This window comes from Chanodichthys erythropterus, chromosome 19 (genome assembly GCF_024489055.1).
Source record: "Chanodichthys erythropterus isolate Z2021 chromosome 19, ASM2448905v1, whole genome shotgun sequence".
In the NCBI taxonomy this organism is placed as follows: Eukaryota; Metazoa; Chordata; class Actinopteri; order Cypriniformes; family Xenocyprididae; genus Chanodichthys; species Chanodichthys erythropterus.
The window spans coordinates 12,192,157-12,210,119 of NC_090239.1; the positions used below are offsets into that span (position 1 = coordinate 12,192,157).

General features: G+C 37.9%; 2 protein-coding genes across 2 annotated transcripts in view; both read right to left on the reverse strand.

The window, feature by feature from the left end:
- The window catches only part of vwa2 (von Willebrand factor A domain containing 2), a 20,521-nt gene extending 16,182 nt beyond the window's left edge, over positions 1 to 4,339 (reverse strand). Inside the window, exons 1-2 of the mRNA XM_067368900.1 lie at positions 4,305 to 4,339; positions 286 to 347 (exon numbers count right to left, since the gene is read on the reverse strand). Of these exons, the coding sequence (XP_067225001.1) occupies positions 286 to 337 (52 nt within the window). The 5' untranslated portion in view covers positions 338 to 347; positions 4,305 to 4,339. The remainder of the gene's footprint in view (positions 1 to 285; positions 348 to 4,304) is intronic.
- A 662-nt stretch (positions 4,340 to 5,001) lies between these two features.
- Positions 5,002 to 16,164, reverse strand: tdrd1 (tudor domain containing 1). The gene is given in 24 exon segments (XM_067369844.1): positions 5,002 to 5,182; positions 5,282 to 5,319; positions 5,722 to 5,796; positions 6,027 to 6,404; positions 7,263 to 7,430; positions 8,512 to 8,628; positions 8,762 to 8,878; positions 9,010 to 9,354; positions 9,547 to 9,717; positions 10,575 to 10,682; positions 10,770 to 10,901; positions 10,990 to 11,241; positions 11,347 to 11,517; positions 11,676 to 11,783; positions 12,141 to 12,317; positions 12,423 to 12,509; positions 12,593 to 12,761; positions 13,082 to 13,225; positions 13,404 to 13,580; positions 13,651 to 13,734; positions 13,815 to 13,878; positions 13,987 to 14,098; positions 15,618 to 15,702; positions 15,979 to 16,164. Coding segments are annotated over 24 exon segments (3,525 nt in total). The 3' UTR covers positions 5,002 to 5,122.
- Positions 16,165 to 17,963: the final 1,799 nt, after the last annotated feature.

Here is a 17,963-nt window from a genome sequence, read left to right on the forward strand (position 1 = left end):
TTTGTATCTCTAAGTCTGATAAAAACCTATTGCTGGCAGGGTAAATGCTGTAAAAGTTAACGCACCTTTTGAGTAATAAACATCTGGCTGAAATTCCTAGTTGAAGATATGTATCTAAATTCAAGCCAACAAACAATATTAAAATCTCATTTTGAAAAATAAAATAAATAAAATAAAATAAAATAAAATAAAATAAAATAAAATAAAATAAAATAAAATAAAATAAAATAAAAACTAAGAGACCCAATTTTTTAGTATTTCAGACTGGCAAGTACTTCCTCTTACCTTGGCCAAACAGGAGCATGAGAAGGAGATGAATACGGCTTCTAGAGGACATTTTTTGAGCCCTGAAATGTAAACAAAACAATAATCAATTAAAAAGGAGGAAAGAGTCTTGCAGGATGTCTTTGAAGAGGCCAACTACTGAGTAACTGCATGTGCCAAAAAAGGCTTTGAGAATGCTAACAAAGAAAAAGCAGCTGTAAGAGAGACGATCTGTGAAAACAAATTTGGGAGAGAAAGATTTCTTGGAATTTCACTCATGATTTGGTGGGCTTGAGGTTAGTGGAGCAGCAATTTTTATTGACCCTCAGGGTCACTGGTTGGACAAGCTAGGAAAATGGGATGGGAAAGAGCCAGGCTGACTGAGGGCTATTTTGAGATTAAACCTAACAAACTAATTGCTGAGGGACTCGGGTAGCATGAAGTCTGCAAAGATAGTCTGTATCCTTATGCATCATAAAATGACTGACAGAAGTCAAGGCCTGCACTAGGATCCATGACAAAATGTTTATGGGTGGGCAAACTCTCCCCTGAGACCAATGAGGAGGCTTTATTGAGCCCCAGACAATGTTCCTAGTAGTCCCCCTGATCACAGGCAAGCTCAAGTCTAAGCCAGTCAAACTGTCGTCACATCAGACTAATCATTTACCCGTCTGTGTTTTGAGAAAAGTAGAGGAAGAGCCCAGCCATGTGTGGAGAAAACAGCATGATACTGTTCATCTCAGATTAAGTCCCCCTGCAGCCACAAAATACTCCTGTGCCACATTCCTAGAGCTTAAGGTCAAAGTTTACATCTTTAGGAGCAACTTTATTATTAAATTAAATTAAACATGTTGACAAATGCCAGCTGGCTGCACCAGACAGGAGAATTATTCACCGCCACGAGTCACTGGATTCAATCTCAACGCCTACCTGTTCTGCTCTGCAATCAAAGTCAAGCCAACAACCGTCCAAAACCAACACTGTAAAATTAAAGAACTGGCTCATGTCCAGACTGCTAGAATTCTCTACTCATTCCCAAATGAATTATGCATTAACCACAGGATGACATTGTTTTTTTGTTTGAAAAAAAAAAAAAGTGATTTAAACACTAATATTCAGCATGGATGCATTAAATTGATCAAAAGTGAAAGTAATGACATTTATAAAGTTAAAAAATATTTCTATTTTTATAAATGCTGTTCTTTTGAAAATTCTATTCATTAAAAAATATATCATGATTTCCACAAAAATACTAAACTGCACAACTCACCATCAAGCATCAAATCAGCATATTAGAATGATTTCTGAAGGATCATGTGACACTGAACACTGGAGTAATGACACTGAGAATTCAGCTTGGCTAGGATAAATTACATTTTAAAATATGTTTAAATAGAAAACATTTATTTTAAATAATATTTCACAAGAGTATTTTTGACCAAATGAATGCAGCCTTGGTGAGCATAAGAAAATTCTCTCAAAAACTTTGTACAGACTCCAAGCTTCTGAATGATAATTACATTTGTAAGGTTTTTTTTTTTTTTAGGCAGAAAATACCTCAGACAAATCCATAACACACACTTAGAGACACCAACCCTCACACATATTATGGCTAATTCCAGTTTACAAACCTTCCCAAATGTAGTCTTTGTGGTTGATAAAAGCAGATAACAGTATTTCAAGTCTATATGGTCAGATCTACATCCGAGATGACAATCATACTAGCGTGTATTCAGTGGAATCTTTTCTTCAAATGCGTTTGCAAGACATTTAAAGAGCACAAGTGAAATGTGTGTGTGTGCGTTATGTCTGCACTGTTGTATCTGATTGGTCAGGTTCCAGGTGTTAAGAGCAGTTTAAAAGGCAGAGTTGTTATCAGTTTTGGAATGAAATGAAGTGACTATTGAGGCAGTTCGGACCCGTGAAGATACTCTTTGATCGTCTCACTCACAGTTGGACTTCTGAAGATACCCACAGAGCACACACTCAGGAGAGGAAGCGTTACGAACGCCACCTGACATTCTTAAAGATAGAATCTATTCTGTGAAGAATCAAATCCAGCAAACTGAAAGAAAGACTTTTGGACAATTCAGCCACACAGCACACTTTCTGAGACTAGAAAATCGGACTATAGTTGTCGAAGGGAATCTGATAAAATCTTACCCTGATAAGCTGCATTTCCTGCCTGTGAATGAACAGCAGGAAGAAGACAGCACTTGTTCAGGTGCCATTTAAGGGAACCTTCTTTGAGGCTGATAATAATCTGGATTCTAAGAGCACCTCACAATCCTGCCATACGATAACCTTGACTAACAACCCGTCTCGGTCTGTGTAACAAGTGGAGCCGTCTAGGGCCAGATCAACCAAGCACTGGCTCTCTCCTAATTCTTCTTTATTCCCAATTTCATACATTCCTCACTGGTCTAAGCTTTCACTTTAATTATTTCCTACTTTACCTATGAACAATTCCTAACCCAATCTATTAGATGCAAAAACCCCACTTTTCTAGGGCGTTTCCAAACTTTTGGAGGGCAGTGTATATATTGTTTAAATCTTATTTTTTACATTTTCTCTAAACTTTTCCATGTACTCCCTTGTGGTCCCCTGGGGGTTCTCAGACCCCAGTTTTGGACTAACTGTAGTCGTGTCAAACAAATGAGTCACTATAAAATCCCTCTAAAAACTACACAAAGTAGTTACGTTAACGGCATGAAACGGAAATTGTGATCATCTTTTGATGTATATCCATTATCCAAGTGAAACCGCTTCTTGAACAAGAAAAAATATAGGGTGGGGCTTGATATTGTCCGTTGGGAATTGATTGGATTGTTGTGGTTTGCTATTGCTGTGACCTCATGTAAGTGACGGGTTGCCCCGCCCTCATGCCAGTGAACACAAGTTATTCAACAACAACAACAACAACAACAACAACAACAACAACAACAACAACAACAACAACAACAACAACAACAACAACAACAACAACAACAACAACAACAGGTGAATCATTTATAAAAAATAAAAAAACGCAATATTTCAATAAAAAAAAAACAACTAGTCTTGTTAATTTTGACTTTAGTAAGCAAATCATCTGTTTGAGTTGGAAACTACATCAGCTTTGATACAGTTGAATGATATTTTTAAACATGCTAAATATATTTATTTGACATTGCAAAACTTAAAAGGCAATGCTTGGTAATGGACAAGACACAGGTGTATGCAGCTGCTTGATCCCTATGCACTTGGAGCAAATGACTTGAGCTTAGTGCACTGGACTCTCCTATAATAAGAGGAGTGACACTAAATGAGAAGAGAGGCTGAGGATGAAAGGAAACAGCATTTAAATGCCTCCTGCTGGGTTACTGAGGTGGTCCTTATTTAAGACTCACTTAATAAAACTCCTTTGTGACAATTTTGATTGGAAAACATTTTAAGACATTTAGAATGAAATAAATTTTTTATACACGTTATGAGAAACTGCTGAAAATGTACTTGTTGCCTAGAAGCATAATTAACGTTAATTCATTAATAAAGGAAAGATCCTCCTGTGCAGTGACGTCACGCATGCAGCCACAGATAAATCAAGTGCAATAATCTGCTATTGTTTAACCTTTTGATCAATTTACTAAATATTAAGCACAATAAAATTGGTCAGTATAAAGTCTAGAACACCAATACGTAGTCTATAAAATCCATAACATTGTTCTCTGCCGCTTACAATGTTTCCAACTAATATATATATATATATATATATAAAAATGTATATATAGTAAACAATCGATTTAATTCAGGTAAAATTAATCTTAAATTTCCCAATGTGTGCAACAAAATTTAAACTATGCTATTAAAACGACTCATTACCCGACAGTCCTAATCTGAGTTACTCTTGTAATCGGTTATATTTCAAGAGCCGCTGCACCGACCATTTTGAGTTTAAAGTTTCGGAATAAGACTTTAGCTCAATGAAAACTTCAAACATTTCTATTTAGAACTAGACAAGTTAAAACTCGGATAGTTTCTATTCATAATGAGCGTCTCACCTCTCCGTGGTGTTCTCAGCGCAGGTACTGAAGTGTCAGAGTTTCTCTGGTGCTGTGACTGAGAGGCTCGTGCTGAACAGGAGAGGGTGCTCTGCTCTTCTACTTCCGTACTGAGTCTGACTTCATCCTCGATTCAAATCACTCTACAGACCTCTTATCAAGCCAAGACCAAAATGCTCGCGAGACAAAGTTGTTTAAAAATGTCACCGATGTATCTCGAATTCAGTAAATAAGGAATAAGGAAAGAATTGTTCACTCCATAATGAAAGTTGTCGTTTCAAACCGGTACATCTTTCTTGCAAGTGACAAAAGAACACCCATTCACGTTCAAAGCATCTTACAGTAAAGTGAATGGTGACTGAGGCTGTATGTCTCTAACATCGTTTGTGTGCCACAGAGGAAAGTCAGTCAAACTAGTTTAGAGGTGTAAATGACAGTAAATCTTTGTGTGAACAGTTTAGTTACATAAACTAAGCCACTTTAAAACGCTTGCATAACCAATAAAAAACACAGGGTACTCTATAAAGAAAAAAACAAATGGCTTCAAACAAACTTAAGTGCTTTTTTTAATCAAACTGGCACATTGAAGGAACAAAACTGGCCATAGAAAAGAAAAAAAAAAAATGACCATGTGGAACTGGAAAACTGAATGGCAGTGGTGCATTATTCACGATTAATAGTTACATTCTCTCTTGGCTCAAGAAATAAAAGCACAAACATTATATAGGTTATAATAAAATAACAATATTAGTTCAATAAAACAAAAATAAAATATTCACACCTCTGTAAAGATAAAAGCTACTTGACACTGAACATTACTATTTGGTTCCACCAACTTGTTTGACGAGGAGCAGAATCAGTTTCTCAATATGGTCAATCTGAAGGGAGAAAAACAAAAAAATAGAATAAGTCATATGTATGTGTAAACTATGATTAGCTTTCCAAAAATCATGACTTGTGTCTGCAGCTTTCCCAACCTTTTGCTTCAGCTCAAGACAGCAGCATGACTGGGGAGCTAGAAAGACATATTGCAAAAAAAATAAAAAATAAATTAGTAAAAAATTTTTTTAAAGCTTATAAGACTAGACAGGTTTCCCCTCAAGCAGAAATCAGTAGTTGGCCGTGCACTAGGCTAAACCACTCAGAATGTGAGACTGTTAAGACCGATTCACACTGCACTGACACACCAACCAACAGGGACAACCACCAGATTAAAACACGTCACTTCTCAGACATTCAATGACCAACACTATCAGGCCAACGTAACACCCTGATCCGACAAAACCCAACATCTGTCGGTGTAGTGTGAACTGGCATATATTGATTGCAAATGTCAATATTTTTATGGTGTTTTGCAAGCTATTACTCTTAAAAAAAAAAAAAAAAAAAAAAAAAAAAAAATCCCAATAATACCCACCACTGCTGCCCTTTGAGCTTGTAATGTCTTGTGGCTCAGTGCATTCCACTGTAGTCGTCGTCTTGGGCATGTTTTCTGAAATCAGACATAATAAATGTTTGACAACTGCTTCCCTGGATATGATGACAAGGCTCCTTTTAAATAACACCTTTGAGTTACAGCTGAGAACACCAGGTGGAACAGCACCTGTGCACCAGAATTTCATTGCTAAATATCCTGGACAAATTCTTGCACAAGACCAGTTAACACCTACATTAATACTTAGTCTTGCCTACACGAATTCCGCTAAATGTTTAATTCCTCACCTGGTTCCTCAAGCCTGTAGCTGGCACTTAAATGTGGGATTTGAACTTCCAAGTCAGGTTTCTTGACGTCTTCAGACTGAGTTTGATCTGCAGGCTTGTTTGAGCTGACAGTTTGTGCCTGCTGTCTCTGATCTATTTCCTTTTTCTTCTCAATGACAGTGGCAGGCAGCTTTGAGTTAGCCTTGCTCTGTCCTTTCTGCAGAGCTCCAATGATGATGGAATTAATGTCTCTGTCAGCTTGACCTGACTGCTGGGTAAGGGTTAGCAGGTTGGAGGTCCCATCAAAGCTCTGCAGAGTTGCCAGGACACCCCCGCTCAACTGAATCCCAAAGAGTTCCAAAACTTCAGCGGGCCACACGGTAGGAAAGTGCTCTTTCCCTGTGCGGAGAAAAAAAGAAAAAACCCGGCTCACAATCACGGCCCGACAATGTGAAAAGAAGAAATGTAAATCAATGACTACAGGAGATTTAGGCCAATTTATCCCCAATGCAGGGACGTGCACAGGAATTTTGAGGGGCAATTGCTCTGACCTAAAAAAAGGGCACTCCCCTACTGTGTTTTTCCAAACACACATTACAGTTTTGGTTAGTTATCGTTTTTTTGTAATGCCTCGTTTTTTTTTTTTTTTATTTCAGTTAACGACGATGTTTTTCCCAACTAGTTTTCGTTTTTTCGTTCGTTTTCGTTAACGATTATAACCTTACTCACCTTTCCGACAACCGCGACAACCTCCTTCTAGTGCCGCTCATGCAGGCTCAGCTCAGGTGCCGGTCGCGTGCAGCGCTGCAGCCACCTAAACAGAGTTTGCCCTTCCCCTACTGACTTCCACTTTTGGACGGGTGCCCGAATATGGAAGTGCGATTTTTTTTTTTTTTTCGAGGGCTACGTGAAATTCTGCATCCATTGTACGATTTTTTTATTTATTTTTTTCCACCTCGGAAGGGCAACATGAGTCGAGAAGGGCATATGGGCAGTTGCCCGGGCAACCTAAGCAACCCCCCTGTGCACGTCCCTGCCCCAATGTACCCCTCCCAACAATCTTTGGAAAAAACTTGTCACAATTTTCAAATCTTATAGTGTGTGAATGTTTGAGATTGAGAAGAAAATCTGTAAAGATTCTCCTTAAGTACGTGATGCAATCAGATTTCATAGTCTGTCATTTTCATAGTCTAAAAACACCTGTAGACTGAGCCCAGTCTTACAAGCATTTTAACATCAGATGAGTGGAAGTCTTACCTGCCAGTGAACACCTGACAATCTGAAATGGATGCTGGAGAAGTTCTTTGGTGATGGGAAGGATACTGGAGACAGGGACTGTCTCCATGTTTCCATAATCAGCGTAAATTACATGCGCATGCTTGGTCGTCACCTCCAACACAACGGCTCGGTACCAATTTTTGTCACCTGAATGAGGAGAGTTTACTGGTTTAAGAAACATCAAGGGGATATCAGTAGCACAACCACATTACATAGCATCATGCAACAGCAACAGAGGATCTTTTCGTTGACTGAGAAACCAAAGACTGTAAGTGAGTTTTTGAAATGAGCGCATGCGTAAGAACAACCTCCCTCCTTCACAGCTCAAAGGAACGCCTCCCAAAACTCGTGCACGAGTATTGGAACACGAGTGTTTACCACCGGCATTCGCTGTGTCGTGTTTTTTGGATTCATTATGTATGTTCGATGAAACAATTCGCGTAAACAATTGGCTGATGTTTTTAAGGCCCTACCTCGTGCACAGATGATGTATATTAATATTATTCCTTTCAGTGCACCTAATAAATAGTCTTTTATCAGTTAGTAAAGACAGTCCCAAGTAATATTGCAAAAATGTATAAAACAAAACATCCTCTTTAGCACCTTTAAGACATGACAATATTTGAGGCATTGAAAAAAAAAACATTTAAGTCACTTAAACAGGATTGTTGGGCGCACTTTTACAGCTGTAGTTTAAAAGCTGCGAGTTCCACTACAGGTGTGTCATTTTTAGACAAACCTTAAATTACTGGCTTTGCTGAATCCTCACCTGATATTTTTTAAATGGCCATTTCATTACAAACACTTACAATGTTTAGTACTTCCAATATATTTTTCAGAGGTTCTTAAAATAAACTAGTTTGATTCGATTGACTTGAATAAATGTGCAGAGCCAGTTGAATTTCCTAAGTGCACTAAAACAACTAAATGAACCGCCCAGATTAATTCATAACATTGCATACGTGCTACTCTTCAAAAAGTTTGAAATGGGAAATTTTTATTTTTTTTTATGTTTTTGAAAGAAGTCACTTATTCTCACCTAAGCTGCATTTTTTTTTTATCAGAAGTACAGTAATATTGTGAAATCATAAATGACCCCAAACTTTTGAAAGGTAGTGTATATTATAAATTAATAGTGCTGTTTATTTGCAAATATTAACCATATAGTTTAATAACACTGCACATGTGAACCCAGCAAGAGTAAGCCACAGGTGAAGGTCAAACTGACCCGAGAACTGTGCGCAGCAGGCAGCTCCTGGTAAAGGGTGGCACTGATTGGGGATTGGCTGTTTGCTGCAGTACTTTGCAACATCAGTCATAACAGCCTTCAGACCCTCTACATTCACTAGGGGAGACAAAATTTCAGCTTAAATTAAAGCATCATTCTAATGGTAGAACCATGGTTATAAAATATTAATAAAGATAACTGTTGCTCTAGGTAGACTTTATGTTTTAAATGTCACACTACAAGTGCACACCTTGTCCAGGATTCATTATGTAAAAGAGACTAGGGCTGATCACTGCTGCCACCCTTGGTTGAAACGCCTCACTGCAAAGCAGCTCCAACGTCTTCCAGTTCAAAGGAAAAAAGCCACCTAGATGACAGTGAACATTATTTAATCATGCACAAGAACAATAAACAATGACCTGCATATTACTATAACAACAATTACAAAACTATAAAGCCATATATAAAAAGGTTTTACCATCAGTTATGCCAACTTACTTGATACGGTTAAATCTTCTGGGGCACTGGCAGCTTCATTGTTCTTCACTTTCAAAGGCTCTTCAACAGGTGGATTCTGATCAATGGGTTTTAGAGTGGGCAGATCCTCAATCTGATTGGAAGGTTTAGTTGGCTGCAGTGGAGGCTGTTTCACCTGTCCACAAGCTCTAGTCAGGTGCTCAGAAACTAGCACGGCAGCAATGCTTTGTCCAGCGCTCTCCAGCTCCATCCCATAACCCTTCTCAGTGATGGACAGCACTTTGCCACTCAATGGCTGACCGGCACAAAGAGCCTGAAACTTGTGCATTGCCTCTTTACTCCACTGACCCTCCACTGGTTCTACGCCTGCACACATTGATTATTGGCCAAATGTACAATGAGCTTACAATGTTGTATACAGAATACAAACTTACATATTCAGAATAAATATTTAGTTATTGTAGTTAGAGGAGAAAATATCCTAGGCTTGCAACCATAAAAACAAATTCTGAATAATTCATATCCACATACACACAAACTCCAACAGAGAAAGCAAACCTGCAAGCCAGCAGCGTATCGCTTGGAAAGGCAGTTTGAGCAGACTCTGAGTGATGGCCTTCAGATGTGCTGCCTCCACCTCACAGGAGTTCCCATAGTCCACAAAATAAACTCTAGCCTTACCCTCTCCACACACTTCTAATACCATGGCCCTGTACCACTGGCCATCTCCTGCAAACAGGAAGCAAAAACATTGATAAATTGAATTTCTTTATCAAAGAAATGAATCATTTTATTCAACAAAAATGCATAAAATTCATCTTTGACAGTAAAGACTTTACCATTGTTACATAAGATTTCTATTTGAATTTTTTTTTTTTTTTACATTCTAGGGTGTGTTCACACTTGTCATGTTTGGTTCGATTAAAACGAACCCTGGTGCGATTGCTCGGTTAGTGTGGTTAATTTGAACATATGTGAACGCTGCCATCCGAACCCTGGTGCATACCAAGACAGCTAAAAAGATGGGTCTCGGTCCGCTCCCAACGAACTCTGGTGCGGTTCGAATGATATATGAACGCAACACGGACCAAAGACATGTAAACAAACCAAAAACAGGAAGACAAGACCATAAAAAGGACAGAATCCTCACGCATGTCAGTTTTTCTTGTCATAGTCGCGAGTTTTCCCATGACAGGCGCGTCTCCACGCACCAGATTGTTTGTGTGACGGATGGATTCCCGCCGCTGTTTTGACTACTCTCTTCACGAGTTCCCAGATGGCCAAAATACCATCATATGCAGGCTACGCACACACACGATGAGCGCATTTACCTCAGCAAACAGCATTGTTTTGGATGTTCGGTAAGTTCCGTCTCAAAATAGCGATACGTCATAAAATCCGACCAATCACGTTGTGAATGTATCCCTATGCCTTAAGGTTCGTTATCTTTTGGTTCGGTGATAAAATTCTGAATGCTAATCGGACCAGGACTAAATGTTTTTTTCTTCTTCTTTGTTTGTTTACTTTAATTATAAGCATGTTAATGTAATCATGGTGTTTGCTTCTGAAGGATGAGTCAGTATCACCTGTGAAGAGAGCACAACATGGTTCTCCCACAGTTGGTGTAAAGGGAGCCTTTTCCAATTCACAATGCTTTTTGAGCTCAGAGGACAGCTCTGTCAGGACATGTGAATCTGCCAGAAAAAAAATAAAAAATACTTAAATTACAAACAAAATGAGTCACACAGTGTAGAAACAACAACACTGATGGACAGTCACACCGATACTGTAGTTGTAACAGTAGAATTCATCCAGGCTCTTCAGAGTACTGATCACCAGCTCCACCTTTTGACCATCGAAGGGAAGTTCAGCACAAGTCCACTCCAATTTCTCAACAACAGGCAGACTAAGGGCTAGGGTAAAATTAAAAGATAATCATTATAAATCTTCCTTTTAAAAGCAGTCAGAAATGGCTCAAATAAAATAAGGTTCTTCACTTACGGGGCATTTCAGGGAAGGATGCCTGAGCTGGTTCATTCTTCTCAGTCTCCAAACTTTCAACGGTAGCATAACCCATGTTAACCAACAACTCAGCGACATTGGTCTGAGGGTCACTGGACTCGTCGATCATGGACACCAGAGCCCTACCATCCTTCTTACCCAGAATCTCAACCCGAATGAAGCGGTTGCAGACCAGACGTTTTACAATCAAAATGGCATCCTCTGACCAGTCGCCTGTTGGTGACTTAATACCTAGAGCATTAGGACCACGTTAATCAAGAAATTAACCTCTGCCTTCTGTATATGCTGAGCCAACTACACTTACAGGTGCTCAGTGAATAAATCATTGTTCTGTACCTGCCAGAGAACAGGGAATCGCTTGTGTTGCCAAAGCCAACAGCTCCTTGTTGATTGGTCGCAGGCGATTTAACTCAACTTCCTCAGAGTTTCCAAAGTCTATGTATCCGACACACACACGATCCTCAGAGGAATATGCCAGAACTTTAGCTCTGTACCACTGGTTGTCCTCTGTAAGGCATAAGGAGACAGCTTCAGAAGACAACACTTCATTTTTACAATTGTACAATTTCAACAGCACCTAGTCCCATTTGCCAACTGGAAGGCACACTTTAGACATTTTTACATGAATTCCTTCTTTTCAAAAGGAAAAGAAAAACTGGTCTGACCTGAGAACAGTGAGCAGCAGACAGTTCCTGGTGCAGGTCTGAAGTTCTCACTGGCCAGGGTGTTTGAGCAGTGCTCCCTTAAATTCACCTGCAACTGCTGGATTGTACCTGAATACATTAAGATTACATCATACACACAAACTACTGAAAGAGCTGTAATTATATATATATATATAAAAATAAAAAATAAAAAATAAAAAAAAAGACAACAGATGCTAAAACATTGCAGCAGCAAAATAAAAAAATTAATTCCCCGTCATATATACAGTACACTACCATTCAAGAATATTACCGTTTTTGATCAAATAAATGCAGTTTTGGTGAGCATAAGATAATTTTCAAATTACCTGACCAACCCAAATCTTTGAATGATAGTGTATGCACCAATCATCATGTAGTAAAAATATCATGTAAAAGTGTTTCATTAAGGTAAAACTGTTTTAAATTGAGTTGAAGAAAGCTCACTGGCATTTTCAAGCTTCTGACAGAGGATCTCTGAGGGAGATTGGAGGTGGGTGACCACTGCAGTGAATGTGTCACCCACTCCCTGAGTCAACGGCTCTGGAGGCCTGGCTTCAGAGTTCTCGTTCTTTCCTCCAGACAAGCGCTTGAAGTTTTCAAAGGATGCTGTCAGCAAGGAATCTAAAGAAAGGTGGCGGAAAAGATCAGGGTGAAAAAATAAAATCAAAGAATGGAGTGAATCATTTCATGAAAACAACAACAAAAACAGATACAGCAGCAACTCACTGATGCTATGTTCAGTCTGTGGTTTGACAGGAACATCGTCCTTTATAGCATAGCCCTGGTCTATCAGGAAAGTGCTTATGTATTTACCTGGGTGGGGGAGGGGGATAAAAATAAATTGCACTGAATATCTTATTTCAGACAAAGCTCTCCAAAAACCATGAATGCCCTACCAAGCGTGCTAAGAGGAAAATCTACAGCAAGCAGAGCTCCATCATTCATGATGTCCAACACTGTGAAAGTGAGGCTTTTTCCAGTAATCAACTGCCTAACAGCAATAGTGCATTCGCCTGTCCAACTTCCTGTCACAGGCTTTATCCCAGCAACACAACACTGCAAAGCCTGTGAAAACAAAGCAGCTTTAGAAAAAGCATGACAGTGACTACTGCTGGAACCATAAGTGATCTAACAGGAGCTGAGCAGTTTAATGAATTTTCAAACATCAGGAATATTGCAAACATTTTAATATATTTGGCAGTTCCTTTTTTTTTTTTTTAGAACTATACATTTCAATTAAATTATTCAACATTTTTTAGTCAACAGAAATGTTCTACATATACATATATATCAATATCTATATAGAGTGCATACATAAATATACACATTACACACACAGAATTACAAGTAATAACAAAATATTTTGGAATGGAGATGTAACTCACAAATGGTGGGGCAGCATCGATATGGTCAGAGAGAGGCCTTATGTTGTCAAGTGTCACATTCTCCTCATTCCCAAAGTCAATGTAAAATACACTAGCAGTTTTGCGGGCAACATCAACTGACTGAACCTCAGCTCGATACCAGTTCTAATAGTGTGAAAAACAAACAAACTGAGCACTACAATACTCACTACAGTCAATGTTTTAAGATAAAACAAACTTGACCCGTTAAGCAATGAACTGAAAACAATGCATATTTCACAGAAATTCTAATCACTGTGGTTCTGACAAATTTAATTAAAATTATTATAATGATTTGCCTCACCCGATCAAGAGAAAATTTAACCGCACAGAGCTCCCCAATTTCAGGCTTGTACTCAGGAGCAAATGAAGTGCTATAGGCCTTCTGGAGCTCTGCGGTGATGTTTTTCAGGGACTCCATCTCAATTGACTGCAGGTGGATGGAGAACATCCCAGGGTTCCTCAGGTCAATCACTGTACCCTGAAAAAAGATGCTCTGTGAGGCAGAATGTCTATAGAGCTTAAAGCAATATAAGCCTAAAGAAAAGTACCTGTATCTCAGCTCCTTTGGAAACAGCATTCTTGCGCAAATCACCTCGAAACATCCTCTTTGGCTTTAGGTCAACACAGATCTCCTGTAAATGAAGAATTTTCTGAAGGAATCAGATGAAATAACTATTACAAGTGTAACTCACTATAGCAACCAATGAAATACCTTAGCTTGAAGGCCACCAAGTCCATTTCCAGATGGCATAGCTGTGGATTCCTTAATTTTCTCACTGATCGGAAAGAAAAATGTAAAGAAAAAAAAAAAAAAGGTTTTCACATTGTGCTTCCAAAACAACATGCAAATACCACTGATGTATAGAGAACATCACTGCTAGTACCTGGTAACTTCTGAGATGGGTTTGCAGACATGTCGATGAGCTTTCCAATCCTGAGTCTGACAAGCTACAGAACAGTAGCATGTTTTTTTACAACGAGTGCACCTGAAGTTTCCTAAATAGGGTACAAGAAACATCACTAGTAAATGATGTAGTATCTGCTGATCAAAGCCAGCCAAGACATGTTTGCACCACTATCAGTCAGCAGGACCATAGGTACAGTATTAGGGCTGGACAATATGACCTAAAATCAAAATCGATTAATTGAACATTTTACCTTAATTATGATTCATTCATTAAGGCAAATGCAGACCTACATTTTTTCATTTGAAAGTACTGCAATTATTTATTTATTTATTTTTATGTGTCAGAAAAAAATAGCAAGGGAAAATGTTATTCTTTAATTAACTAGTGTTTTCGGAGTCAGGGTCGACTGCAAAGATTAAGTTGCCTAATAACAGCGCACTTTTATGTACATTTATGTGTTAGCTGATGCCTTTGTCTTGTTTAGTGTTAGGTTTAGCAAAATATTTTGCTTAAGTCTACTGCAGATATAGATATATTCAAACATGCGTCTAACTACGGTTGCAGACACTCAGTATACTTGCTCTTGAATGTTCATGGACTGGCTTTGACTGTTGCAATATGGTGGATGAGGTAAATGAGGTAACCAAAAAGTTTCTCTTAACTCACTGACAGATTTCTTGTTTTAAGGCAAGGCAAGGCAATTTTATTTGTATAGCACATTTCATACACAATGGTAATTCAAAGTGCTTTACATAAAAAAGAATAATAAAAATAGAACATAAGGAATAGAAATAACAGTAAAAACAGAGAATTTTGCTATCTGGATGGAAGAGCTAGGAAGTCTCAGGGAGTTTGTTGTTGTTGTCGTCCATCAGAGTTGGATCTAAACAGATCCATTCATCAGAGCAGATCAGAATGGATCTTCCTCATCCAACAGGACTGCTACCTGTTAAGGCACTTCAAACTGATAAACAGTTTCAATCTCCCCTTTTTCCAAGACACCTCAAACTGCACCACACAGCCCTAATCCCCCTTCCGGAGATATCTTACCTAAGGAACGCAGTTCAAATTTCCCCTTTGGAAATTTCCCCCTTTGGAAAGTGTCCTGACTGTAATCCAGAGATATCTTAACCATGCACTACAGCTTAAAATTGCCCCATGGTTTGTCAAATTTACCAAATTTTAACCTAATAAATTTCTTCCTAATTCTCCCAGCTCTTTCAACCAGACAGCAATAATGCATTAAAAGTCAGAATAACAAGATGATACATAAAACATATAAAATGCATTAAAAATGAAATAAAAACAGGAAAAGGAATTAAAAGAATAAAAAGATAATACGTATAAAATAAAGTGCAAACAGTTCGGACATAGCACAGTGCTCAATCAGCAAATGCATAGGTAAAAAGATGTGTTTTGAGTCTGGATTTGAATGTGGCTACTGTTGGAGCACACCTGATCTCTTCTGGAAGCTGGTTCCAGCTGCGGCTGGAACCAGCTTCCAGCATAAATTCAATTTTGAATAAATTTGATAAAAATCTTTAGTCATTATACCAACCAAATAAAATCAAGCAAGTTGAACACAGAAATCAAGCTAAGTAACCTACCTTGGTGACTGCAGTAATTGCACAACTTTACCAGTGGGCCCAACATGGACCCTGCTGTCTGTGAGGGAGACAAGAAATCTCCACACTGTGGAAAAATGAAACACTTTAAATATTGATACTACTGCAGAAAACAGATATCTAAATAGCTATACAATCAATGTCAACATATTAAGAATAGTACTTGACTTAAAAAAAAAACTTGAAAAGATAAATCTTCAATTATATATAGAGACATTATCATAAACATACATTCGGACTGTTTTTTGCAGAAACCACATTCTCCTTTCTGACAGCACCACTCTTAGGATCTAAAGAAGTGGAAAAAGAAAGATCTAGATTGTATTTTTCAAGGGTCAATGACATGCATGTCTAATGCTCAAAACATGTAATCAATACCCTCTAGAATGTCACTTCCTAGTAGGTGTTCTTGAGCGAGATCCTGAATTGCTGGTGCTGGTCCTCTAGGAGAAAATGAACTCGGTCCAGTCGCAGGTCTCCTCAGGGGGAGATTGGGTCTTATCAAAGTCTGAGTGAAGGATCGATTCATTCTTTCCTTGGTTTCACTGCAAGGTGAAATAACACTATTAGTCAGTAGTACTATGAGTTTGGGCAGGTATGGGACCAGAGTAGTAGTCAATCCTGCTCCTGGAGATCTAACTTCCTGCAGAGTTTAACTCAAAATCTGCTACAAGACACCTGTCTGTCATTTTTAAGTGAACCAAGAAACCTTCAATATTTTGTTCAGGTGTGTTTGATTAGAACTAACGTTACAGATAAATATACATCAAGCAAGGTTTAATTAACGTGGAGGGTCATGTAGGCTTAGGTCCTGGCACTTTTAACATGTTAATGTGTACACAATATATATCAGCACGATGTACACTGATAAATACATATATTATATTGACTGAAACATAAGGTTTAATTAACGTGGAGGGTCATGCATGTCCTGGCACTTTTAACACGCATATGCGTGCAAATATCAGCACGATATAGACACTGAGAAATACACATATTATACTGATAACACTTTTCCTATAAACATGAATTGAACTGAAGTTATAATAACTGAACTAACAAAAAAATCAAATGTATTGAATATAATTATGTCAGTAAGTTATTGATTCTGAGAAAAACGCAAAGCTGCTCACACGTGGCCTACGAAGTTAGGTTAATCGATTTTTTTTTTATTCAATTATACCGTTCAGCTTGTTACATATGTTAGGCAAGACAACATAAGTGTAAATTAAATTAAAGTACGTAACAACTTTCCCGAATGTATTATTTCGGAGATGAAAGATTCTTACCCTTGACACAACCGCGTGCTGTAGGGATTTCGTGCGCATGCGCAATTGAACGACCTCTGAGACCTAAGGACTTCACGTGACTTCCCGTGCAAAGTAATATATTTCGTTAGATACTTGACGGGACATCTTTTTAAATATATAAATGTATTTAAAAAAGCACATATACACCGTTCAAAAGTTTGGGATCGGTAAGATTTTTAATTTTTTAATTTTATTTTTTTATAAAGAGTCTCTTATGCTCACCAAGGCTGCATTTATTTGATTAAAAAAAAAAACTAAGAAAAAAGTAATGTTGTAAAATTTACAATTTTAAAATAATCATTTTAAAATGTACTTTATTCCTGTGTTGGCAAAGCTGAATTTTCAGCATAGTTATTCAGTGTCACATGATCTTTCAGAAATCATTCTATAAGCCGATTTGCTGTTCAAGAAACATTATCATCAATGTTGAAAACATCAATGTTTTTCAGTATTCTTTGATGAATAGAAAGTTCAAGAGAAAAGCATTTATTTAAAATATAATCTTTGTACTAGGCCCTATATTAGAATGAAATTGAAAGTAAACGGAATATTTTAAAGCAAAAGTCTCTCAAATGAAACTTGATTGTAAAAAAAAAAAAAAAAAAAAAAAAAAAAAATGACACTTGACAAAGATTGAAGGCTGTAAAGAGTATTATTTATTTTGGAGTTCTGTACACCCTCCACTGTATATACACATTTATAAAATACATACATTCATAAATACATTTATTATAATTGATATCTGAACTGGGGAAAAAAAAAAGTAAGTTCCACTTACTGTCACATATTTAGTTTCATTGGGTTTTGGTTCCGTTTTGTTCCCATTCCCTGTCATTGTAAGTTGGCCGTTAGTCAGGGCACTGATCAGCCATTTTAAGGGCTGTCTCAATTACAAAAACCTTCCAGGACACTGAAATGTTCACTTCATAAAGAGTCCCACAATGCACTGTGGAAAACAGGGAGCATCGATGCTCACTATGTTCCCTTAATGGAATTTCTGAAGTACGGAACTTAAATC